Source organism: Camelus bactrianus, chromosome 7 (genome assembly GCF_048773025.1).
Source record: "Camelus bactrianus isolate YW-2024 breed Bactrian camel chromosome 7, ASM4877302v1, whole genome shotgun sequence".
In the NCBI taxonomy this organism is placed as follows: Eukaryota; Metazoa; Chordata; class Mammalia; order Artiodactyla; family Camelidae; genus Camelus; species Camelus bactrianus.
In genome coordinates, this window is record NC_133545.1 from 35931341 (window position 1) to 35957948 (window position 26608).

Here is a 26608-nt window from a genome sequence, read left to right on the forward strand (position 1 = left end):
TCATCCCCATGGTCTCTTGGTGAATTTTAACCTTCTCTCAGACGGCAAAGGGGAAATGCTTGCAGGGTCCAGCTCCAGTATACAAAGTTGGGCCAAGAATGTTGAGTTTTGGGTTGAGCGGCAATAAATGAATAACCAGAATACTTGGACTTGCCTTTAGCTTTATTTTGCTGTTGTAAACAATGCTGCAGTGGACATCTTTTGTAAAGTGTCTGCATCCTTGATGTTTCCGTAGGAAGAGTTCAGAAATTTGATTTTGATTTTTAAGGCTTTTGTTAAACATTTCAAAATCACCCGTGAAAAATGTGTCTCTGTTTACTGTCCTTCAAGTTATGTGTGGGAGGAGAGGCAGATGCTTTTTTATCATAGAGCTTGCTTACTAGCTTTTCGGTTCTTGGGTTCATCTACTGTGTTGTTAACTTGGAGACTGGAGATGCTCGGAGCTAGTGGTCTCGAGGTTGGAACCTGGGGTCTAACTTAGTAAGTGCCAAGCCCTGCAGTGATGGGAGGCTGCCATGTGATGCTGGAACCCTCCACCACCTTGCCCAATCTCCTTAACTTCCTCCCTTTCCATTCTAATTCACCGCTGCTGACAGAATCATTTCTCTAAAACATCCCCTTCATCATAATGCTCCAAAGCCTTCAGTATTTCCTCTTGGTTTATTGTATTGAGAAGAAAAGATATTCGAAGAGAATTGACCTTGGGCTCTGGGCCCTTTGCCTCCATTCTGTTGATGAGGAAATTGAAATCAATGGACTTGCTCAAGGTCTCGTGGGAAGTCAGTCAGCTCAGCTCAACCTGGGGCTTCCTTTCTTCCTTCCAGTCCTGCACTTTCCAGGCTCCCAGCCCCCTGCGGGCCAATCGTCCTCACCCCCTTGTTCTCTCAGCACAGCACCCATAGTAAGAGAGTTTATGAATGCGTGTCCCCATCCTTTGGCACTCACTCTGTCTTCACTGGTGCTTGTCCCCCAGTCTGTGTTGCCAAAATCATCCCCCTCACCTTCTGTGCTCATGGGGACTGGCTACTCTGACTTCAAGGCTGAGTCCAAGACTCAACGTCTAAATAGTGACTTTGCATTACTTCTTAACAGATTGGACTCAGTCAATTCTTATCCTACGGTGTTGGAGGGACAGGGACATGGACTGGGTTCTACATTGAACTTTTGGTCCTGGGGCCTGGACACCAGGTAGAGGCAGGTGTATGCTCACTCCTGCCATATGAAGTTGACTGAGGAAGCAAGTGTCTTCTTCTGACTTCTAAAAGGGTGCCTCTTTCTTAGCAGCAGTGCTCATCTAATAGTGCATGTTCCTTTAAGATAAACATGTCCTTCTCCAGAAAAACATTGCTCTCTATCTCTGCCTTTTACAAGCAGTTGATTAAAATGCCAAGGGGAACAGGCATTCTCCTCCTGTTCCTCCCCGCGGGCTCACCACATCCCGTAGGCTCCCTGGGCTCCTGCGGGCTGTCTACCTGCTTCTCTCCGCTCCTTTTACCCAGGTCTTAGTACGGGTAGAAGGAGCGCAAAGCGTTCCTGTGGAACAGGCCCTCCCCCATCACGGTCTGTGTTTACACAGCACAGATTGGAAATGCTCGGTATCTTAACACCTGTCTCCTTGATCATCGTTTGGTTTGGGGAGTTGTGTGCTTGGGTGCTGTGAAAGATAAAATGACTAAATAAAAACAATACTTTAGAATAGAACCTAGTTAGGGGCATGAAAAAAGAGTGGAAAAGAAGTCAAATCCAGATTCTTCAATCCATGGGTGGTGATGAACTGCTAAAGCCCCACGGGGTGGGCAGGGGCAGGAGAAGAATTGGTCCTCGATGGTAAGGACTGCAGGGAAGGCCTGAATGTTAGTTAGGGGAAATGTGCCTTAGAAGACTTTGTCACCCTTTCTTGCTTATCCTTTTTTCTCACCCTCAGCCTTTTCCCCCTGGCTTTTGAGGGGTACAGATTTATTTTAGAGTATTTCTACCCTCCTCCTCAAATGTTAGACCTGTAGTCCTCCGTCTAGAGGCATTGCTCTGTAACCTAGCAACCAGACTGTCGTATGCTGTCCTCAGTTATTTCCTTCAGCCTGAAGATTCGAAGATCATGTACATAAAGGACAGAAGGGACCAGGTCTACATGCAAAATCAGTCTCTGTGATGACTGAGTAATGGATCTGAAGAACAGCTTTATTTCCTCATTATATTCCCAAAGTAAGGACCTTGTCATATCGAGAGAGAGAGACAGACAGAGAGAGGAGGAGAGGCAGAGCCAAGGAAAAGACCCTGGAGCTGCCAGGACTCATGGGGTCATAAGTGCCCCCTCCCCCTCCGACCTTCTGCTTTCCGTGCTAAATAACAGGCAGAGGGGTAGAATTTGAAATTTTGGACCAGGGAATAATTCTTAATTTGTCTGACCAGATAGAAAGTTGGTCTACTGAGAAAAGCAAATTTCAGAGGGAAAAATATGACCACAGTGACATTTTTCTGCAGGATCTTGTTATCCAATCCACACAGAAGCCGAGTCACTGAGCTGATTCTGTGAGGAAACACAAAGCCGTCCTGTGGAGACGCCTGTGCCTGTCGGGGGCTGGCACAGTCTGGAGCTGCTGGGTCCGAGTAAATGCGACAGTGGGGCTGTAGCTGGCTCTCACTGGGCCCCTTGTCACTCTTCCCATACGTTGTGTGCTGTCAGGACATCTCTCTGCAGAAATGTTCTTTCTGCTGCTTTCTCCTCTTCATCTTGGAGGAGCTGGCATTAGCCTTGTTTGCCTTACTTTATTGCCTTGACATTCAGAATACTTAGTCTAAATGTGCTGTGTCGCCTTATGAATTAGACTGGGACGGCTCTAAACTTTATTGTGCATCCGAATTACTTGGAAGCCTAGTGGAAATGCAATGCCCCAGGCCCCTGAGTGAGTGGCTGTGGTGGGTGGGGGAGCCCTAGAAATCTGCATTTTAATACCTATGGTGCTTGGTGATTCTAAAGGCAAGGGTATGAAGACCCCATGAGAAACGGGATTGAAGGCAGGTTTCCCAGAAGAGGGCAGGGAGCGGTCTCTTGGCACTTGGTGTGCATGTGTACATTTTGCATTTTTGCACAATCCCCCTCTCCATCTGGAGGTGGCGGGTGTTTGCCTATTTTTTTTATAATTCCTTTCCCCACATGCTTTTCTGTGTTATTTGATGATGTTCCTTGTCTGGCCTGAGAAAGGTGACCCTGACTCACTTGAATGCTGCTGGAGTGGTCCTGTTGACAGCTGCTTCCCAGGGGTGACCAACACAACCTGTAGATAAGACAGAGCTGGCCCTGGACACTGCCCACCACGGTCAGGGAGAACAGCACCATGCCAGGTGGTGGCAGCGTCTCGGCAGGTGACCGTATCCGTCAGGGTTCAGCTAGAGGTGATGTTCAGAGGGTAGAGGGAACAAGGAAGTAAAATCACACACACACACAGCCCTTATTGGATGCCTGGAGGATTGCATCAAGGAAGGCCCCTCTGAAACAGACGTAGGAGCCTAAGTATGAGAAAAGAGTGAGTGCCGGGTCCCCAGCCTTTGATGTGGAGCACGCCGTGGGGCAGACCTCCTCCTCAGCCACGCTGGTCTGCTGACAGAAGGGGCGTGCAGTTGCTAATACTTGTTACTCCGCTGGATATGTGCTGCCAACTTTAGGGTCCTAGACTTAGGATGACGTAGACAGTACTGTCATTTTTACTGTCAGATGACATACAGAGACTAGCTAGAAAGAAATCAGCATACACAGCAATGTGGTTTTGGGATGTTGTTTTTGCACTTAATAATAAACAGCTAAGTTTATTTTTTTTGGTGAGCATTTGCAACGTGCCTGCCACCGTTCTAAGCACTTTAAATGGATTACTTCAGTTAATCCTGAGAACAGCCTTAGGAGACAGGCGCTCTCCCTGTTTCACACAGGAAACAGCAGGCACGAAGGGCGGCTCCGTCACTTGTACCAGATTCCCCAGGTAAGAAGTGAAATGTGCGTCCGGTCGAGACTGTCCTACCTGGAGACCCAGCTTTTAAGTGATGCTCTACTCTGTCTGGATGGAATTTATGAAATTAGAGCAAGCATTTTCCTGTGTGGGCATCCCAAGTTGGGCATTCCTCAGAGAGCAAAAGGTGTCATGAGCCCGTGCACGAGACGTGGGATCCCGGTGCTTTTCCTGATAGAACAGTCTGATACAGATGTCTGCTGAGGTCGGCCTCTTTCAGTTTGAGCCACCTTTCTGTTGGGATCTTAAAGTTTGTAATGCATATATTAGTGGTTCTTCTACTTATCTTCTTTATTCCGAAATACAAAACACTGATTAAAAAACATTTTTGTCAGGGGAAAGGAAGAGACAGAGGGCAAATGAATTGCCGACTGAAAAAGCCCAGGCAGAAGGGATGGCCGCTACTCTCTGTGTGGTGGTCCCGGTCACTCTCATTTTTGAAACACAGCCCATATGTCACCTCTAGTTCTTGCTACATTCTCTGATCAGGGATATGTTCTTCCCATTTTAGGAAAGAGAAAACAGATCAGAGTGGTTAAGTAGCTCTCACTGAGCACACACAGCTGGGGCGAGGCAGAGGGAATTTGAACCCAGCCCTGCCTGTCAATGGTTTTAATACTGTTTTTGTTTTAAACAAGCAATCCTTGAGACCCTTTTCTTCAAAGAACTCATACTTGGATCCCAGAAAGTCAGAAGTCAGCACTGCAGGAGTCAACATGGGGGCCTAGAGGCCACTAGCTTGATGTCACCCCAGTCATACTCCCACCTGGTGCCCCGTGCCCTGTGGGCAATCCCAGGGAACACCTGGGAATCTGCAGAGCATTTATTCATACCACTCCTACTTCTTCCCTCTCATGAATGTTGAGCAGGTGATGAGCTCACCCCAGTAAAGAAAAATGCAAGACCTAGGTCTTCCTACCTTTTCCAGAGAGAGAGCCTCTGGGGTCAGCTCGTCCACTTCCCACCATGATGGGTTTGAGTCTGCCCTTCCCCTCCACAATGTTGGGCAGATAACTTATAATCTTGACAGCTTTGGTTCCTTATCTTTAAAATGAGCATAAAATTGTTATGATGGTTAAATAAGCATTCCAACAAAAACCCAAAAGCCCTCAGCCCGGTGCCTTTCAATAAATGTTTCTTTATTGCTTTTATTAGGAACAATCCCTCCCTGCTCCAAATTTCCATGAGGAGATATTATTGCTAAGCCTTCCTGGCTTCTTTAGAACGTCTTTCCCTGCTTGATTCCTTATCTGGGAGGAATAAACTGGGCCCCCTTTTCTTCTTGGGAAGAAACAGAGGAGCTAATCTGAGGGTTGATTTAGCTGTCTGCTGGTTCTCACATGAGCCCTGTTCTCCACAATCACTAATAAAGGAGATATTTTAGTTTTTTATCTTCTGACTCTCTTATTCTCAACCCATTTAGATCCTGAGCAGGAAAGAGGTATGCTATAGATTCCGCTTCCTTAATATTCTGTAATGAGTATTTTTGTGATCTTCCTCTCCATTCCTCAGAGTCACGGAATTTTAGAGTTTAAAGGAGGTTTTTTTTTTTTTTTTAAAGGCTGAAATTCATTTCACCATCTCACACTCAGCCCCTGCCCGTGCACTTCCGGTCGTGAGGACCTTGCTTTCTCACAGGTAGTCCAGGATGTCTGGCTGGGGGTGGACTCGCCCTGGGAAGGTTTGGATCTGGCAGTATGGGACTGCCAGACCTGCCCGCACTTGGTATAAAATGTCCAAATTAGGTTTTCTTTGGGAGAGCGTATTGGCCTGAAGCCTGCTCCCTTTCAGATAATTCTTTCAGAAAATTAATTTTCCGGTAAGTAGTCAGAATTGGCTGAGAGAGAGAGTGAGTGTTCTTTGTGTTTTGGGCATCTCCTCCTGAGAAATTTCCCATCACTTCGGTGTGCCTGCTGCATCCTGAGCAAATTCTAGCTTGAGGCGTGTCTGAAGCAGTGCAGAATGACCCACAAGGTACTTTATTAGCCTCCTGGCCTCAGTGCTGGGGGTGGGAGGTGGGGGCATGCGGTGGTGTGACTCTCATAAGGTCACCTCCTGAAAGCTGAGCGTCGTGCGTACTCTGGTGGCAGAAAATAAAACTGCTAGTGAAATTCTACCTTCAGTGCCAAAGATGCTAAATGAAAGCTTTAAAACGCTCACCTCCAATGTACTTGCTGAGTGGAGATGGACTGATTTGGGATCTGCTTAGTTATGCTGCTTGTTCTTAACTTCAAGGCAGCGTGAAGTAGGAACCAGCAAATGTTGAGAAACCAGTTTCCTTTATAACCTTTAAAAAAACAGCTTTATTAAGATATAATTCATGTGCAAAGAAATTTCACCTTTTACAGTGTTCAATTCATTGGATTTTACTGTATTCACAGCTTTCTGAATCAATCAATTTTAAAACATTTTCATCACCTCGAAAAGAAACCCTGCACCCATTAGCATTCATTCCCCAGTCCTCCTCCCCCAGCCCCTGGGAACCACTAATTTGCTTCCTGTCTCTATGAATTTGCCTCTTCTGATAAATGGAACCATGAAACATGTGACCTTTCTGTCTGGATTCTTTCACTTAGTGTGATGCTTTCAAGGTTCATCCCTGTGGTAGTGTGTATCAATACTTATGGCCTAATAATATTCCATTGAATGGATTTACCACATTTTGTTTATTCGGTCATTTGCTGATGGACATTTGGGTTGTTTATACTTTTTGGCTATTATGAATAAAGTTTCTATGAACATTCTTTTTTTGTATATATATGTATTTATTGAAGTATAGTCAGTTTACAGTGTTGCATCAATTTCTGGTGTACATCACAATGCTTCAGTCATACATGAACACACATACATTTGTTTTCATATTCTTTTTCACCGTAAGTTACTACAAGGTATTGAATATAGCTCCCTGTGCTATACAGTATGAACTTGTTGTTTATCTATTATATATATGTGTGTGTGTGTATGTATATATATATATATTAGTATCTTCAAATCTCGAACTTCCAATTTATCCCTTCCCACTCCTTTTCCCCTCAGTAACCATAAGTTTGTTTTCTATGTCTGTGAGTCTGTTTATGTTTTGTAAATAAGTTTGTTAGTCTTTTTTTTAAGATTCCACATATGAGTGATATCATATGGTATTTTTCTTTCTCTTTCTGGCTTACTTCACTTAGAATGACAATCTCCAGGTCCATCCATGTTGCTGCAAATGGCATTATGAACACTCTTGTACAATTTTTCGGGTGGATGTATAGCTTCAGTTCTCTTGCGAGTATATGTAGGCGTGGTATTGCCAGGTTCCCTTAATAACCTTTGAAGATCTTTTTTTTTTTTTTTTGCTACTCTTGGGCTCCATATTTTTCTTCTCTGAGTTTATCTTCATTTCCTCTGTGTTGAATGCTGTCCATGACTTGATATAAAGTTAATACATCTGAGACCCAGTTTAAAGTTCTTTGTAGAAATAATTAAAAATTACTCAAGTGAGAATAAACTGAATCGTATGGATGTTTATTATATAGAGTCTCTGCTGGATTATAATTGCCTTTGTTCTCTTCTTCCCAAGCTTCCACTTGAAGAATTCCAATGATTATTTTTTTTCTTTTCCAGAATCGTAATGAAATAAAAAATGGCACTATCCTTCGATTAACCACATCTCCAGTAAGTTGATCTTTTTTTTTTTTTAATAGCTTTGTAGTAAAGTCCTTGATCTCCAGTTCGTTATGCATGATTACAGGATATTAACTTTTCAGGGTGACTTTAGTGTGAAACAAAAGATCTTTGGAGTGTCCTCATATTCTGAACTAGCAGGAATGCCTCCCCTTCTAGTTCCAATTACAGAAAAGGAAACTTCTGTTCCAGGTTAAGTGCAAATAAATTGACCTGAAAATCTGAGTTTTCCGATCACCTCAGCAGTTCCCGTATTCCGGGTGGGATAGCTCGGCTGTACTGATGGGTTTTACCTACCTGCCCACACAGCCGCCTAAGGCCATCTGCGCAAATTCAGACAACAAACAAAGCAGATAGAACCTGAGAGAGACAGCCTGTTATTCCCTTTACGGTCAGAGGGTGTGTCGGCGTGAGTGTGTCTGTGTGTGAAAGGGGCGGAGTTTTGAGGCATTTTCTAGTTTTGGTCAGTTGTTATGACAATTCATAAAAATATAGTTTAGGAAATGTTTGCCACTTAGAGTGTTTTACTGACAGCTGATTCTAGAAAATAACGCTTTAAAGTCTTCCAAATAGAAGCTGCTGAACAAAATGCTCCTGTATGTTTAAATGACTGTAGCCGACTCTGTGGCTTATCTTGATCTTGCTCTCTTGCTTACAGACGCTTTGGGTAGTAGCATTAGCATATTTAAACTATGTTATTTCACAGTGCATTTTATCACTTTCTTAAAAAATAATCTGCACAAAATACACCAAGTGTTACTATTTCCACTCCTCATATGTGATGAAAACTGTGTCTAGCTCTCGTTTTCAGTTTCCACTGAATCCATGTGGTAGGCTAAAAATAATTTTAAAAATTGGGCAAAGCATCTGGCTAAGATTAAATTGTGGGTAAGTGTAACTACCACAAATTCTTCTTGTTGAAAATTACATTAGAGAGGCTTAAAAACTCAACATTTTACCCAGCAACATCTTGAGCCAAAACACAGCGACACGCTCAGGAGGATACGTTGCTGGAGGTGCCTGAACTTCCTTTCGATGCCTTCTCTTCCACTTAATGGAAATTATCATTCGTACTCATTTTTCAGTGGCAACGTGATGAGCTGAGACATTTTTGTCTGCCTTAGCATTGATCGTCTTCCTTTTGTCACCAAGTGTTCATGCTAGTTTGACCTTTAGACCATGGTTTCATTTGGTTTTGGTTGTTCCTATTTATCCTGCTGAAGTGATTCACCTGCTTGTTGGGCAGAAGGAATACACCTTGCCTTTTGTTTCATCTCAGAAATTAGAAAGGCACTACTTTTTAAAAAAATCTAGTTCTTCTCTGAGCCAAAAAAGAAGTCAGTTCCCTTTTTTATTTACTGTAAGTTCCCGAACAAAATTTCTGCAGTGCTGAGCTATTCCTTAAAAGAAGGCTGGATGGATGTTTGGCAGGGTGAAGTGTGTCCACATCCCGAGGGCGAATGTGCTAACAGTGTGGTGTGACGTGCATCCCTGGCGACAGTGGCACCGGTGCCTTTCATGTTCCCGGCACGGTGATCGGAGAGATGTGAAAACCAGAGCACAGGGCAATGTTATGGATGGAATCTACCTGCATGAGACTGCGTTACATTTTCCAGAGAACAGTGATCCCCAAACCTGAATTACCAGTAGGACTTTAAAAAGGCTGATGCCTGGGACTTTAATGAGAAACTAGATAATGATATCTAGGAATAAGGTCCAGGCACCTGTGCTTTAGGTCAGCCCTTTACGGTGTGGCTGTAGCCACTGGGTCTAGAACTGGGAATTACTCAAAAAGCAAGGTATTTTGGATCTGTAAACTTCACTTGTTGCGGGCAGATGACTTTTTCTTAGTGTTTGACTGAAAAATATGGGTCCTCATGTGCTAACTCTTTCACTTTCGACCTACACTATAAAAATATGTTAAAAAATAACTGTCTTTATCAAATTTGCTATGAAGTGCTGGAGTGCCATAAAGAAACCAGCAGATGGTTTTGCGCTAGCTTTTACAAGTCCTTTCATCTACCTCAGCCGAACTCTCTGTAGCCAGCCAAGGATGCGTACACCCCGCACGTGCACACACACACATGCACACGCATGTATACACTTTTGGTTTAAGTAATGTGCAGCTGTGCTGAGTCTCACCTCCACGCTATCAGTCGTTCTATTTTTGTTGATTTTTACTGATGAATCTATTTTCAGTCCTCCTCTATTATAGAGCGACCCTTCTTGGATCATTCCCAGTAAAATAGGACTTTACTAAGGGAAGATCTAAAAAAAACCAACTTGCATCAATAACCTGCATCCTTGTTATTCTTTTAAAGGCCCAACACTTGGCTGATGGTCCTCTTCTGCAATGCACATCTGTAGACAGTCTCTCTAGCGGCCATCCTAAACGTGGATCTCTTTTAGGTGTCATATCTTTATCCATCTCCCCAGTATCATCGAAACAGAGCCATGAACACACCCAGGAAATGTGTGCAAATGTGTGTGAGTTTCCAAGCATTTCAGGGTTGGGAGACCTTCAGATGGTGCAGCTAAGTAGTGTTCCTTGTACCTGCCAGGAAAACAATAGCTGTGGAACAAATTCTAACTTGAGGCCACACATTGCCTGGAGCATACTTTACATACATTTTTTCTATGGTTCCTATTAGAAGTAGCTTGGGTTGCCAGACCATTGTTTTCACTTTCCCATAATTTTTGTTTTACAACGTTTTCCTAGTAAATGTATCTGTTGTCTCAGACTGTGGAAAGCCACTCTAAGTAGGACACAAAACCCAGAAGCCATAGAGAAAAAGATTGATAAATTTGACGACCAAAAAATTAAAACTACCCCACAAAACATTTATGTTTGGAAATAATTCCAGAAACAAAGTCAAAAACAGCAAATTATGAAAAACAATTGGCAACGTACATGATAAACAGAGGGATAATTCCTCAATTTGCAGGATCCCTTATGGATAAACAAACAAACTGCCCCCAAAACAGATGGCCAAAAGCTATAAACAAAAATGATCTCTCCCCCAACTTTATCTCTCCCCTTCTCCCTTGATCTATAAATCTATATATCTATTTATCTATTTCATCCTGGCAGGTAGATATAAATATACGTATATATAGAGAGAGACAGAGAGAAATTATATATATATATATATATAGACTGTCTATATATATATAGAGAGAGATACATGGTTATATAAATCTATATAGACATAGATATATATGAAAGAAGAAACGCAATCTTTTTCTCAAAAGAGATGAAAATCTACACTCCTAGATAATCAAGGTGTGAGGTAAAGATGCCGTGATATCAAGAGTATAAATTGGTACAGCCTCTTTGGAGGGCAATTTAGCTGTATCCACCCAAGCTTAAAATACATATGTCTTTGTCCTGACAGTTTTACTGTTGGGAATGTATCTAATAGAGATAGATTCACAAAAGCACCGCAGGACACACACACGCGCACACACACACACGCACACACACCATACACGTCCATACATGGCTGTATGCATCATTGCTTTCAGTAATCAAAAACTGGAACCTGTTAGCTGTCCATCAGTTGGGACTAGTTAAGTGCGTTAGGTAATAACCATGTGCTAGAATGCTGTGTAGCTGTTAAAAAGAATGTGGTATACGCTGCCTCGGAGGCATCGTGAAATTTTATTATGAAGCGCAAAAGTAGGTTGCAGAACATGGTGTATAGCGTGACCCCCGTGATGCACATGGAAAGGAGGGGTATGTATGTCGATAAAAGGATAATAATGATTCTCAAGGGATAATATAAGAAACTTAACACTGGGCTAACTTTATAACTTCCGGTGGTACTTACGTATTTTTTTCAATACCATGTGCTGGTGTTATTTTTAATTAAATAAATACACACAAAAATGAATATTGTAATGTCATTACAGAGTACAAGAGGTGAATCATAATGTTCCATGCTGAAAACATTTCATTATTCCAAACTGTTAGGTTTTCAGAGCCCTTTTATGTATGCCTGAACTCTTCTTGCCCGTTATTCCTCATTTTGGTCCATGTGGACGTAGCAAATAAAACTGCTCATCATTCATCTACTGTTGCTTTGTCAGCTCCAAGGGTAACTCTGCCTTTCTGCTCTCTCTTCTTTAGGGGACTGATATTACAAGCATCTAGGTCAGAGAGGCTGTCACACTGATTTTGGGGGCTAATTACTCTGGCAAAAAGAAAAACAGTGTTATCCCCGTCACTGTGGATTCAGGTTATCACAGATTCTTAGCAGTAAGACCATTAACAAGTTTTTGAACCAATTTTTCTCCACTGAGCTGGGAAACTTAAAAAAGAATTGTAAAATGTTTTAAGCTCTGTTTCTTGCCATTGCCCTCTGAGCCTAACTTAGAAGCCAGTGGAGGCTTTTAGGCAGAGGAGAGACAAGTTTACTCTGGCTGCTGCCCCAGAACAGATTGCGGGGTGGCCAGGGGACAGGCTCGGAGTTCAGCACAGCAGTCCCGGCAGGAGATGGAGATGGTGTGGGCTGCCTGCGTTGTAGGGATGTGGAGGGTCTGAAGGCGTGTTGGAGGGCAAGCCCCCAGCACTTGCTGGTACTTTGGATGTGGTACTCCTTGAAGGAGGCTGTGAGGATGCTCCCGGTGTGTGGGCACGGTCAGCAGTGGCGCTGTTCCTGGACCGCAAGGTTCCCAGGACGGGGAAAAGGAAGAGTTCAAGATGCCTGCTATGTGTCCATAAGCACATGTCAGCCAGGCAGTTTGGTATGTGTGCTGGCAGCCTGGAGAATATGGTGTGCCAACCAGCACAGATACATGGTGTGGAAGGCCGTGGGCTGGATGAGGTTGGCCAGCGTAGGGAAGGCAGAGCCCTGGGCATACTCTCAGGTTTAGAGGAGGAGCCGGCCACAAAGCCAAGAGAAGACAGTGCTTCAAGGAGGAAGGAACCTTAGGTGTGCTGGTGGCTGCTGAGACAGTGAGGAAGATCAGAGGAGGGAGGTGGGCGTGCCGCATAGAGATATCCGGGCTCAGTGTGTCAGGGGTGAGGGTGGAAGCCCTGATCGTGGAGGGGAGGAGAGGAGGCAGTGTGAGGTGGAGTGAGGCGGCAGCTTTAGACCCACTCTTTATTCCAGAACTTTTGCAGAGAATGGGAGCAGTGAAATGAGGGCCTAGCTAGAGGGGAACTGGTTCAGTGTACAAAGGTTTCTACCTTTCTGTTTGTTTTTTAAGACAGGACCTATTAAAGATGTTTGCAGCTGGAAATGATCCACTGCAGAGCGAGAACCTGATGTACAGAAGAAAGGGGGATAAATTAGAAGGAGAGTATTTGAGAAGGTGAGAGAGTAAGGGCTCGAAGCTGCTGTGGAGAAGGATTAATGTTAAATAGGAAACAGGATGCTGAGTGCATAGAATCAGGAAGAGCAGAGCATGAGGACAGAGGCTCCCGGCCGTGTCCTGGGAAGTAGGAAGACGCAGGAACTCCTGGCTAACTGCTTTGATTTTGTCAATAAAATGTGAGGCAAGATCACCAGTGTGAGGGAAGCAGGGGATAGGGAAGTTTTAGGAGAGAGGAAAATGTGAAGGCATCATTTTGGAGGGACATAGCAAACATTCTAGAAAAGTGTAGTTGGATTGCTGGGCAATATTGAGTGTGCACTTGAAAATATCTGTGCTTGTGAACCTATGGGCTTTTTTAGACTACTTCTTAACTGGTATTATGGACCCAGAACCGTTCTGGAAGTTCCTTGGGGATCATTTTAATGGGGACCTCAAAGAAGAGAGATGGAAATGCTTGGCTCACAGCCACCTTACATACCCCTTCTGTGCCCCCCGCTGATGCCTCGAGGCTGTTTCCTTCTGAGCCTGGGCCCAGAGCTCTCAGTCCAGGACCTCAGGCAGCTACATCAAGCTGTTTGAGTGGCTGAATGCGAAGCTTGTTTTCTAGCCTTAGGACAATACCAGCAAATAAAACCTACTATCTGATAAAATCACCTACATGTAGGCTCTTTTCATTTGTGCTGACTGCTTGAAAAATCAGAATTAAGTCTGTTTCATTTTTTAATAATACTGATTTTTCCCCTGAATGTAAAAATATTGTAGAATCATGGAGAACTTGAAAAGTGAAGCTTGCTACAAAAAATTATGCAGAATATTACAATTCATAAATAACAACGGGTCATATCTTGATTTTTCCCCCCTTGGATTATGTTTATGCAAATACGTGTGCATGTATATTCATTATTTCTTCATGTGTTTAGTGGAATTTTTTTTTAACTCCTGGTAAATGCCAGGCACTGTTTTAGATACTGGGAATAAAGTGGTGAGCAAATCTGACATGTTTCTTCTTCTCCTTTACGTTCTGGTGGATACACACCCATACCCGTACACACACACCACTGCCCCACAAACAATAAAATGTATTTTCATCCTAGCCTTTCTCCTAACAGTCCATCATGAGGATGTGCGCATGATATCCTATATTCTCTGAAGGTTTCATTTTTAATTCCATATACTATTTCATCCTATGACGATATCTTGAGTTATTTAACCATTGTCCTATTGTTAAGCATTTTGGTTGCTTATAGTGTTTGAATATAGGCTGTTTTAAGAGCTCCAAAGGTACCACACATCTGTCTAGATATTTAAATGCATCCTTTCAGTCAGGGACACTCATCAGCACCCAGGATTCCTCCAGCTCTGCTGCTCATGAACTTCTTAGATCGCCTGGCCCCGTCTGCTTGTCTGTCCTCACCTCCTTCCACTTTCCCCTTTGGCCTCTAACCGCAGACACACTGGTTTCCTTCTGTCCCTCAAGGCATGCCAGGCTTTTTCCTCCTGTTCCTCTTTTGCACTAACCATTCCTGCTGCCCAGAATATCCCCCCACCCCTCCCCAATGTGACTGACTCCTTGTCAATCAGATCGCTGCATAAATGTCACTTCCTTAGGCTGCTTGTCCCTAAAATCCACCCCATCTTAAAAAGCCATCAGTCACTCTCTATGGCATTCCTCCTTCTAGGTTTTGCTATGAACTCAGTGCAGGAGAAGTGTGGATGGTTCCACAGAAACTTCTCAGGCTGTTGCGTTCATGACCTGGACGGTGCAGTTTGACACGATTTGGAGGAGCCTTTATTATTGTTTTGGGAGGGACTCTTTGGCTGAGACCCCGGCAAGTCAGAGTATTGCTTTGTTATTCTGGCGTGTGACTATCTTGGTAAAATATTTTCAGTTTCCACAGCAGTAACTGATTAGCAGTCCTGGGATTTAGGATTCTTCAGTCTTGATTCCTCTGCTTGGGACACTTGTCCCTTCCAGGTTTCTGTTGTTGTCCCTCTTCACTTCTCTCATTTTAAATTTATTCATTAGTTAACTTCTGAGTAGGTAATACTTGAAACACATACAAAAGTAGAAAGATTGGTATAATAAATCTCATCTACCCAGATCCCACAGTTACTGACTCATTCTTTCTATTTTCTTAGAAAACGTTCCCCCTGAGAAGTGTACACCTTTAAAAGGGCAAGTGGATTCTCTTTCTGGTGCAGTAAGCCGGGAGGAGCTTGCAGTGCCCCCCGCTGGAGAAGACGAGGTGGTAGTTAGGAGACAGAGGCGGAGCCCCTGTGCCCCTGTGGGGCTGGGCCGAGCATCTCATCATCATATTGAGATGCAGTCTCCTTAGTGTTTTAGAGCCATGGTTCTCAGCCTGTGACGCCAGGACCAGCAGCATCAGCAGCACTTGGGGGCTTGTTAAAATACAATTTAGGGGACCGCACCCGAGGCCTACAGAACGAAAACTTTGGGTGGAGCCCAGGGATCTGTGCTGTAAGAAGCTGTGCAAGTGGTTCTCATGCATGCCACCATGGGAGTCCCGCTGCTTTAGAGCCTGTTCCCAGAGTCCAGTGGCCAGGTTCTGTCTCAGCCCAAGCGCGGACAAGCCATGTGATCCTGGGCGAGTTATGTAACTTCTCTGCACTTCCCTTTCCTCTTTATAAAATGAAAATAATTAAAGCACCTACCTGATAGGGCTCTCATGCCGATTGAATGATTTCTTTCCTGGAGGTGTTTAGAATAGTGGCTCATAAAAAAAGCTGAGTAACTGCCAGCCGTTTTTATTACTAGTATTAATTGCACCAAATGCTATTAGTTAGTATTTAAAAAAAATTTTTTTTATGGAAGTATAGTTGATTTACAATGTTGTCTTAGTTTTTGGTGTATAGCAAAGTGATTCAGATATATATATATATACACAAACACATACGTATTCTTTTTCATATTCCTTTTCATTGTGGTTTATTACAGGATATTGAATATAGTCCCCTGTGCTATACAGTAGGACCTTGTTGTTTATCTATTTTATATGTAGTAGTTTGTATCTGCTAATCCTAAACTCCTAATTTATCCTTCCTCGATCCCCTTTGTTTTCTATGTCTGAGTTGTTTCTGTTTTGTAGGTAAGTTCGTTTGTGTCATATTTTAGATTCCACATATAAATGATATCATATGATACTTGTCTTTCTCTTTCTGACTTACTTCACTTAGTATGGTAATCTCTAGGTCCATCCATGTTGCTGCAAATGACATTTTTGCATTCTTTTTATGGCTGAGTAGTATTCCATTGTGTATATATATATAAATACTTATATATACACCACATCTTCTTTATCTAGTCATCTGTCCATGGACATTTAGGCTGCTTCCATGTCTTGGCTATTGTAAATAGTGCTGCTATGAACATTGGGGTGCATGTATCTTTTAGAATTATAGTTTTCTCTGAATATATGCTTAGGAGTGGAATTGTTAGATCACATGGCAACTCTATGTTTAGTTTTTTAAGGAACCTCCATACTGTTTTCCGTAGTGGCTGCACCAATTTACATTCCCACCAACAATGTAGGAGGGTTCCCTTTTCACCACACCCTCTCCAGCATTTGTTATTTGTAGACTTTCTAATGATGGCCATTCTGACTAGTTTGAGGTGATATACCTCATTGTAGTTTTGATTTGCATTTCTCTAATAATTAGCGATGTTGAGCATCTTTTCATGTGCCTGTTGGCCATCTGTATGTCTTCTTTTGGAGAAATGTCTGTTTAGGACTTCTGCTCATTTTTGGATTGGATTGTTTGTTTGTTTTTGTTATTGAGTTGCATGTGCTGTTTGTATATTTTGGAAATTAAACCCTTGTTAGTCGCATTGTTTGCAAATGTTTTCCCCCAGTTTGTAGTTTGTCGTTTCAATTTGGTTGTGGTTTCTTCTGCTGTGCAAAAGCTTATATGAAAGTTTGATTAGATCCCATTTGCTTGTTTCACTTTTATTTCTGTTGCCTTGGTAGACTGACTTAAGAAAATATTAGTATTAATAATGACAATGAAATCATTTTTGAGTCCTCATTATTATCATAATCTCTATAGTAAATGCAGACTTCTTGCTGGGAGAGAAAATGTATTTTTCAAGGAATTTAAAGTGATTTGCTTGGGTTAAATATTGTATGTTAATGTTGATGCTGTATCTCCATTTGAAAATTTTGGAGAATGGAACATCTTTGAAAATTAAAAAAAAAATGATTTTCACTCAGCTCTCCATTCTCCCTTTAGAAAAATGGGATTTAGGATTTTCTTACTGTTTGTCCCAAGTGAAAGGTAGGTATGGAAACCTTTACTGGATGAATGAGAAATACAGACGACACATTATTTTCTAGAAGTTCAGCTCCTCTGGTGTGTTTCTGTTCCTCTCTGTCCTACATATAGAAGCCCAGTGCAAATGCCTTAAAGAGGAGAACTCTAATTCTAGGCAAAGCTGCTAATTTGGTTGCCTAATTATTTTGTTTTAAATTCATGCAGTAAATAGCTAATGCATGTGAAACATATGTTGTTGAAAAGTGGAATTTACAAGCTCCATTATGTTGTGCTGGAAGATTTTTAGTAACCCGGAAAGATTATTCAGGTGTCTAATGAAGCTTTTGAACATTGTGTGTAGGCCGTTATTACTCAGAGTGTTGACTGAATGGGTAAACATGCTGTATAAATTTGTGTAATTGCTTAATTAAGCAAATAGCTTTTTGTCACTTACAGATAATAATTTTACTTTGAGAGTAAACATTCTCCCCATTCTCCCCTCCTCACTGCCATACCTGTTCCGTTTCTGGGGCATTTAGTGTTCTTGTGCTCTTGCTTTTCCTTGAGATGGAAACATAGGTCCTGTCAAAAGAAGGCAACTGATTCCTGTCGTGAAATTGACAGGCATTGCCTGAAGGCGGAGTCATTATGGTTGGAAACCTGCCCTGGGCTTGTAATATTCATTAAGACTTGTGCTTTTGGCCTTTGTATCTTCATTTTCCAACGAGATGTTAATTTTTTGTCTGTTGTGATTTCCTCTGTGAACACTCTTTGCTTTGTTTTTGTCCCCGGTGAGGCTCAAAACGCCCAGCAGCTCCATGAACGAATCCAGTCGTCAAGTATGGATGCCAAGCTGGAGGCCCTGAAGGACTTGGCCAGCCTCTCGCGGGATGTCACGTTTGCCCAGGAGTTTATCAATCTGGATGGCATCTCTCTCCTCACGCAGATGGTTGAAAGCGGCACTGAGTAAGCATCTTTTATCTAGACTTCTACTCTGCCCTATACTTCATAACATTCTGGGTATTTGTTACTTTCCTTATACTTGCAATTTCTAGTTTTAAATACCAGAAATTGACTAGGGTTAGGAAAGAAAAAAAGGCTTTTAAGATAGTGGGTGGGGTGTGTTTTTGTAATCTAAGTATTACTACATTCTCCACCCACCAACTAGCCAGAATCTAAGACAATGTCTGAAATTTCATATTTATAAGGAAAAATATTAAGTCATTATCTCTAAGGGCCTTTCCAACACTAAAATGATAATTTTACAAAATAAGAATCCCTCACATACCTTACCTATCCCCAAGAAAAAGTTTCCTTCCCTGATTCCATTTTTTTAAAAAGTTAGAATACCTCCTCATGTTTCAAAGTCTTCAACCGGGTCGAAATAGCATCCCTGAAATAATTTTTTTTTTAATTAACATTTGGAGTGTGGGTAGTGGTAGAGCACATGCTTAGTATGCACAAGGATTCAATCCCCAGTACCTCCCTTAAAAAAATTAACATTTAATTGATGAAATATGTGTTCTTAGTTATTTACAATTGAATGCAATAAACATTTATTCGGTACTTACTCTATGCAAAACAGTGGAATTGGGAAAACTTAAAAAGATGTTAAGCCTTACTATTCCAGAAATTTATGGAGGCAGAATTCAGTTGAGGTACAATTCCTCCTGAAAGCTAGGAGTCTAGAAGTTGGGCCAGTTATATCTCATGGAACCTTACCAGGGGGATGTCAGTGAGTAGGCCTTGAAGGAGTTTGAGTTCTGTCATAAGCAAGAAAGGAATGGGCATTGCTGATTGGGGAGCTCACCAGCTAGGGAAAGGACCTGATTCTCTGGTGTGATTGTGGAGTCTAAGGAGCCAGATGGGTCTAGCTTTTATATGTGCGGACAGATAACTCCCTTGACCACAGGATATGAGGGTGCGTGCGGTCCGCAGGAAACTGCTCATTTCCATATGGTCAGGTGCTGCTGGTGAAGACCATTAGAGCATGCAGGTTAGAGCAGGTGAGAATGCTGAGCCAGCTAACTGCATATTAGTATGCTAAAAAAAATAAAATGCAGAGTTGGTACAGGTATCTATTAGGAAAGAATAAATACCATTGAGAATTGGGGTTTAAACCTGGGTCATTTAAATCTCTCTTCAGTATGTGGTGATGTAAAGACTGACCCGATGACTGAATGTGTTAGAGACCTGTCTCCTCGGCCCACTCCCTTCCTTCCTTCCTGTCTCCTCCTACACTTGGCATTATTTAGCCTCTGCGATTGGCACTAATGAAAGATTCTTGTTTTTTTCTCATTCAAAGAGAGCATGTTTTGTAACAGCAGGAATATCTCCTATGTAAGAATGTTCTCTAGAGTTTGGAGCTGGGGGTCTTACTTCGTAGACAAGTAGAGAAATTATCTAGGAGTGAATGGGGAGGAAATGTCAAATCCAAGCGATCTGGCAAGCAGGATCCGGTGATCCAGACGGGTGTCATTAATTTTTTTAACGATGACTAAACCTCTGCTTATTAAATTCTTGGCAAACATTACCTTGGAGTGGGGCAGGGGATCTAAAATTCTGGGTGTTATCAGAATCCGAAGTGGTTACTATAAACTGGAGTTGGATCTTGAAACCTCTCAAGGGAAGTTAAATAAGTTTAGGGATCCAAGAGGCTTGTTCAGGGAAAAGGAGAAAGAGGGTTCTGTCTTTGTCGGAAGCTCCAGGCTGAAATCTGGTGTGCGGTGTGTCAGATCCCTCACCCCTGTGGCTAGTGAGCTGTGGAGTGCGAGTTGTGATTGCAAACACCTTCACTGATAACTGTGGGTGACTTCATGTGATTGCCACATGTGGTGGCCCTGCTTCACCCCCGTCACTACTTCTGGTGGGACAGTGAGCCCTGGGGGTTCTGCCTCTGTCACACTGACACCGTGTTAAGTAAAACTGCAAAAATGCTCCCACGTTTATTGATTTATCTAAGTCTCGGCCACTGATGTATCAGAAACAACATACCAGAGCCAGTTGTAATGCAATCTGCTGATATTGGATGGTTCTGCCACAGATACCTGGGTATCCCTGGGCTTAGGCTCTGGAATATTCAGAATGACATTGTTTTAATGCTTCCAGGTGTACCAGAATTGCAATTGTAATTACAATTACAATGGTAAATACACTGAAAGCAAGGGTCCCTGTGAGATGTACCCTGAAGAGAAGGCTGGGGATGACCTCCAGTACCTCTGGAGGTTGGCAGTTATGTATTGGACATTGAGGAAAAATGCATGCTAGGAGCTTTAATTTTTTAGTTTCTCATTATATTCATTTGCTAGTGCTTCTGTAACAAAATACCACAAACCTGGTGGCTTACATAACAGAACTTAATATTCCTATGGTTCTGGTGGCTGGAAGTCCAAAGTGTCGAGGTGTTGGCAGAGCTGGTTTCTTTCCTGCAGCTCTCTCCTTGATTTGCTGAAGGCCACCTTCTCCTTGTCCTCATAGGGTACTTCCTCCAGTGCGCGAGCATCCCTGGTGTCTGTGTGTCCAAATTTCCTCCTCTTATAAGGACATCAGTCAGATTCGTTTAGCACATACCCTAATGGCTTTATTTTAACTTAATCACCTCTTCAAAGGCTCTGTCTCCAAATACTGCCCCATCCTGGTACAGAGGGTCAGGGATTCAACATATGAATTTGGGGGGTGGGGGACACTATTCAACCCAAAACACTCATCAAAGGAACACTTACCACTTTAGCTTGAGAAGAGAAAGAGTTAAAACTGACACTATGCAGTGTCAGCATTATTGCTTTTCACCTGTGCTGTGGCCTTGCTCTATCACTCATCTTGCCTTATGTATAGAGTGGCCCAAAGACTGAGGACTGGGGACAGCAGGTCTGAATTATATCTCATCGTTTCACACGTAGATACTGAATTTACCTTATGTGAACCACAGTAATTGATTTCCTTTTTTCTAAAGTATATCATACTCATTAATATTTTGATTTTTGCTGATCTGTAAGTCATTCCAGTTTGTTACATGCAGCCAGGTTTCAGACAGATGAACAGAACTCAAGACCAGATCTTGGGTGACTTCTGGGTTGCCTTGTCTCTTTCACTTTCCCATCACACTATGTTACTGGGAAGGAACGATGTCTCTCTGAATCACCTTTGGTGTGTGCCCTCCTCACCATCTGACATAAGTTCAAAGTCATGCTACTCTTAGGGGATGGAGGAAAGAGCCACTGGAGCTGTACCACCTCCTGCCTGCCTTCTGCTACGTCCTGCAACTCATGCTAAGAAGCTGCTCATTCGATGCACAGCTGTTTTCCAATCCCTTGCCCAGATTAAAAAGAAAAAGAGAAAGTCACTTTTCTTATAAAGAAACTTGGCTTCTCAATTAAACGTAAAACAAGACTTTAATTAATTAACAGGAAACCTTTGGAATAGGAACTGCACAAATTAAATAGATCCTGCAATTTGGAAGGCATCTACTTATGACTCCTGGGCGGACTTCCAGCTGGGGAAGGCAGAGGCTTCCTAAGCAGGACCTGTGGAAATTTTTAGGAAACACTGAAGAAATGTAGTTGGAATTTTTCTCCTTACTTTGAGCTATAATGAGATTCAAAGACTACTTGCCTGCTTGTCATTACCCAAGGCTGAGCTATTAAAGGTCTCTCTCCAGCTGGTACCGGGAGGGACGATGGGGGAAAAATTAGCCACAAAAGATCAAGGTGGGGGTGTCACGTTGGCAGAATACAGTGTTTAAAACTTGAATTTAATTTTTCCATTCTTGTACAATCTTGAAATTCCATTCCTCGTTTCAGCTCGAAGCATAGATGTGGAAGCAAATAAATTTGTTCCCCAACCTGAGCCAGGAAATAGTGTTGGGTGAGGAACATTAAGGAATGGATAGTGTTTTACCAAAAAAAAGAAGATGGGTGTTAAAAGATTTCTCAGAAACGATGTATTTTATTTTATTTGAAAGAAAAAAAAAATTGTACCTGCAATTCTAAATCCATTGTAGTGACTAACACTGCTTTTCTTTGGGTTTTAATAAACCTCTGTGTTCTTTGTCTACGCTGCTACGCACACAGACAGTCAGGCAGTTTACCCTGTGTCCTTCTACTGTTCAACAGTCAGAGAACAAGGGGAACGTTTCCAAGAATGAAAGGGCAGGAGCCTTCTAGTTTCCCGCTTGGCAATAGGACAGGAAAATTACGCCTTTGGATTATGAGTAAGCTGTAGCACCACCCTGGGCAGAAAAGTTAGGAGTGAAAAAAGTTAAATTTCATGTGTTTACAGAAAGCTCAGTTTTTTTGAATTTGCTTTCTCTCCTTAATTAAAAAAAAAATCATATTTATTGTTTAAAAAATAGATATACATAAGCTGAAGGAGGAAAACAAGAATCATTTGTAATCTGCCTTTCCAGGGACAAATATTTTCAACACCTTGGTGTTTATTGTTTCTGTATATTTTTTTAGATCCACACACATGCACAGGCTTTACAAAGGTAGAATTAGAATTTTCGTGCTCTCTGTAGCTGGCTTTATGTACCTAATGATATTTCCATGTAATTAAATATTACCCCCTCATCATTTTTGTTATCTGCATATTAATTCATTTTTGAAGCTCTGTTGAGGTACAATTGATAGACAATCTACTATGATAATTTGAAAGATATGCAGAGTATAGTTAACCATTCCCCTAATGTTGGATATTTACACCGTATTCAGGTTTTCTGATGATTGTGAACACTCTCTCGTCAGCTTTTCTTTCAGCAGAATATTTGTGAATATTTACTGTGTTGGAATAAAATTCCTGATTCAGAGGATATATACACATGTCTAAGCTGTTTTAAGATAAAAACAGCTCCATAGCTTCCTGACGTGTCCTGATTTGTACTTACCATTCATGTAGGAGTACGGCTATTTCTAACATTCTGGTTGATACTGGGCTGGTGTTCCCTTAGGGATTCTAACTTTCCTAAGAAAAATAGCAGTGAGGAGTTTTCACTAATCTGGGGAATTTACGAATACTTTTTATTTGCTTGGTTGAAGTCACTTCTCCAAAATTTGGCTGTATTAGGAACAGTGGAAAGGGCCTCACAGTTATTTTAGAGATACGTAAAGCGTTTAAGTAATTGTCTTAAATCAAACCACATTTGTCGTGTAAATTATTAGCCCCTCCTCCTTCTGTCATACAGATGACACGGATGAGGATGTTTGTGTGTCTGCAAAGCCATGTGCACTGGGTTTATAAAAAAATATATATTATATATATATATGTGTATAACTGAGTCACTTTGCTGTACACCTGAAACTAACACTGTAAATCAACTACACTTCAACAAAAAATAAAAAAATTAAGAAGGTGGCAAGAAAAAAATGGTCATTTTTAATACACGAAGAGTTTCATATTAAACTTTGATTATTCAAATTCCTTCTCCTGGCCGGAATCAGAGCTGTGGCTGTTTCTCAAGAGACGTGAAAATTGAGTTATGACTTGAATGAAGTGCCCTGAACGTTGTCGTGGCTTTGATGTTGCCCTGGCACCAACACTTGAGAATGGATTTGTAGGTTTTATTCACTTAGCAAAGAGTAGATCATTTGAATGCTGAATATTCCTGATACTGGATTAGACACACGGCGGGAGCTGTGGGTGGGAAGCACAAACATGCATGTGACAGTTTGGGACTTTGTGTGACCCTTTTTGAAATTTTGTCTTCACACAAAGGATCAATTTCTTTTTTTGAAAAGTAACTCTGTTAACCTCCACGGACATGGATGATCAGCTCTAACTTATGCTCTTGCTTCTGAGAATTCAATGTCTCCTAGAAGCCTGGGTTGTTCTGGAAGGTCCAGGCCGGGCCAAATTGATCAGAGACTCACTGCCAGCCTCCAAGCGCAGGTCACACCATGTGTGTCCTGCACTTCACCTCGGACAGAGGCCACCGGGAGGAGCAAGCAGCTCCCCAGACGGAGCTGGAAATGAAGCTGCTCCGGGTGGTCTGTGATCCCCAGCTGAGAAGCCTGCCACGTCCTCCCAGCCCCCTCCGCCTGCTTTCCGGAGCCTCACTCTGTAGAGCGCAGAGTTCCAACTAGAGCAGCCCTTCTGGGGATCCTGCCAGAAATTTGCATCACAAACGCCAAAGGGGCCAACTGTCTTGGGCTTTGTTGGGGGTTGTGTGGCCGCAAATTCCTTAAGCTGGAACTCCTCCTCCCCACCCTTCTTGGCTTTGTCTCTGAGTCTTTGTCCATCACTCTGGTAATGGAAATGAGAAGGGGTCGCACAGCCTGCTTAAAGAAGAGATTATCTTCTGCTTGGGAAAAGGATACCACAGCTTGGGCTGAAGTGAGGGGCTCCTGGTCACTGGGAAACATCAGCCTTCCCAGAGTCATTTGTTCTTCTGATCATGTTTCGTTTAAAATGGATATATATGGAGAGAGAGGAGAGGGCTGGAGAGAAAGAGAGAGAGGGAGAGAGAGGACCTCAGTTAGGAAAACAAACATCACAACAGAAAGCTTCCTCTGAGGCCAAAGTGAGGAAGTAGAGGAGAAACACTGGGTTTTGGCGCTGAATTTCTCTCTGCACTCTGGTCAAGGAGAACTTCCTTAAGGCCAGGGTCTGCCAGTGGAGGTGGAATACATGTAAAAACCTAAGGATGCTCAGGCCCCAGGCCAGAAAGCTATTTTGAAAAATTACAGTGACTGCTTTATATATCACACACATACATACACACCACAAGTATTCACTTTGAAGCAGTTCTGTTAAAAGGTTAACTGAGGCATATTAAAACTTTTTAGAGTTTTTTTGAGCAAAAATCAGTTCGAATTGGTCAGTGCCAAACTGGGGAAGTGGTTTGGAACACCTTACCCAAGAGGAGCTGGTGCGGAAGGTGGGGGAGACTCTTAAAGAGAAGAGGGCAAGTGAAGCAGGGCAACTCTTTGGTTGGCTGTAGCTTAAGTCTAGTTGGCTGTTTGTAACTGCTTGTCATTAGGTTTCCATTTTCTAACCTGGAGGCATTTGCAGGTGTAGGGTTTTGGTTTCCCTGTACAGGCTGCCAGAGCATCAGAGCCTCCCAGATAAAGGCCTCCTTGTTTGATTAATGGAGCAGTTCCAAACTGAACGGAGAAGTTGCAAGATCAAGTTTCACCAGTTGTCCTGGTTGTGTCCTTTCCAGAGTCCCTTGCACCCATTTGTCCTGTCTTCTCATCTTTTTCAATCTGGAACAATTCCTTATCTTTCCTTTTCTCTCAGGGCTTTGACACTTTTTAAGATTATAGGTCAGTTATTTTTAGAATAGCCTGCAATTGGGGTTTATTAAAAGATAATTAATTAAACGTAATTATCAGGGAAAGATAAAAGCATGGCTCTGGTATAGGTATAAAATTGAACACGTGTTAAAAGAATGTATTTTACCCCTGTGACATGAGGAAACCAGGCAGATGTTTTCAAGGGTTTAAAAGAAGAGTCAAAAGGGCACAAATTTATGTGGAGCAAAGGAATGTTGAAATGAATTGCAAATGGAGACAAAATTGGTTTTTCACCTGTAGGTAGGAAATCAATTTAATCACCACTAGGCAGGGTGGGGAGGTGGGGGGACAATATACATATCCATCAGTTACCTCCAACTTAAAGACAACAGGCTGGAATCTGACAACCCCGAAGAGTATGCTGTAAGACACTGCATAGTTTCCCACTGAAACACAAATTCTTTTTTCTCCAGGTTTATCCAGAGTTTTCTCGTTTTAAACCCTTGTTGCATGTCTTTGGCTGAATATCACACATGCTGGTGTTTATTCATTGCATCTTATTACTGGCACATGGGGTCCCTTTGTCTTATTACTGGTGTTCACTGTGACCACTTGTTAAGACAACACCTTCCAGGTATCTCCCTATGATGTGATTCCCCCTTTTTGTAAATAATTAAGAAATACATTTTGGAGTAGTTACACGATAGGAACTGGAGAGTGGTACAAATCAGGTTTGTGTATGTTTCCCCTGAGACTTGGTCCTTCAACAATGCCAGCACACCACTCTTTAAAACAATGTAGACCCATCTGTCCCTGTTTTCTTCCATGGGCTATAATCTATCACTGTTATTATTTATTTCGATGCTCAATTTGTCCCAGATATGGCTGTGGAAGCTTCTTCAGGCTGTCTTCTGTGTCCTGCCTTGTCTCCCAGTGTTCTTTGAGCATTTCTTTACTTTCTGACTCAACAAAATGTTCCAGGCTTCTCTAGATCTTTCCTTGTCCCAACCCTGGCAGGAGACATTTCTCCTAGGGGCCCCAGTTCCTTTTAGTAGGGAGTAGGGTTTGGCTCTTGCAAGAAGGCTCAGCCTCTGCTCAGGCTTGCCTCCCATGGCCACCTACTTC

General features: G+C 42.4%; 1 protein-coding gene across 9 annotated transcripts in view; it reads left to right on the top strand.

The window, feature by feature from the left end:
• Positions 1-26608, top strand: part of ELMO1 (engulfment and cell motility 1) — a 491764-nt gene that overhangs the window by 136358 nt on the left and 328798 nt on the right. For 8 of the 9 annotated variants that reach the window (XM_010955409.3, XM_045516965.2, XM_010955408.3 and 5 more), the window contains 2 exons: positions 7608-7658; positions 18052-18221. In XM_010955409.3, the coding sequence (XP_010953711.1) occupies positions 7608-7658; positions 18052-18221 (221 nt within the window). Of the gene's footprint in view, positions 1-5620; positions 5640-7607; positions 7659-18051; positions 18222-26608 lie in introns of those variants that run through there. The other variant, XM_074367221.1, reaches the window with a different exon arrangement.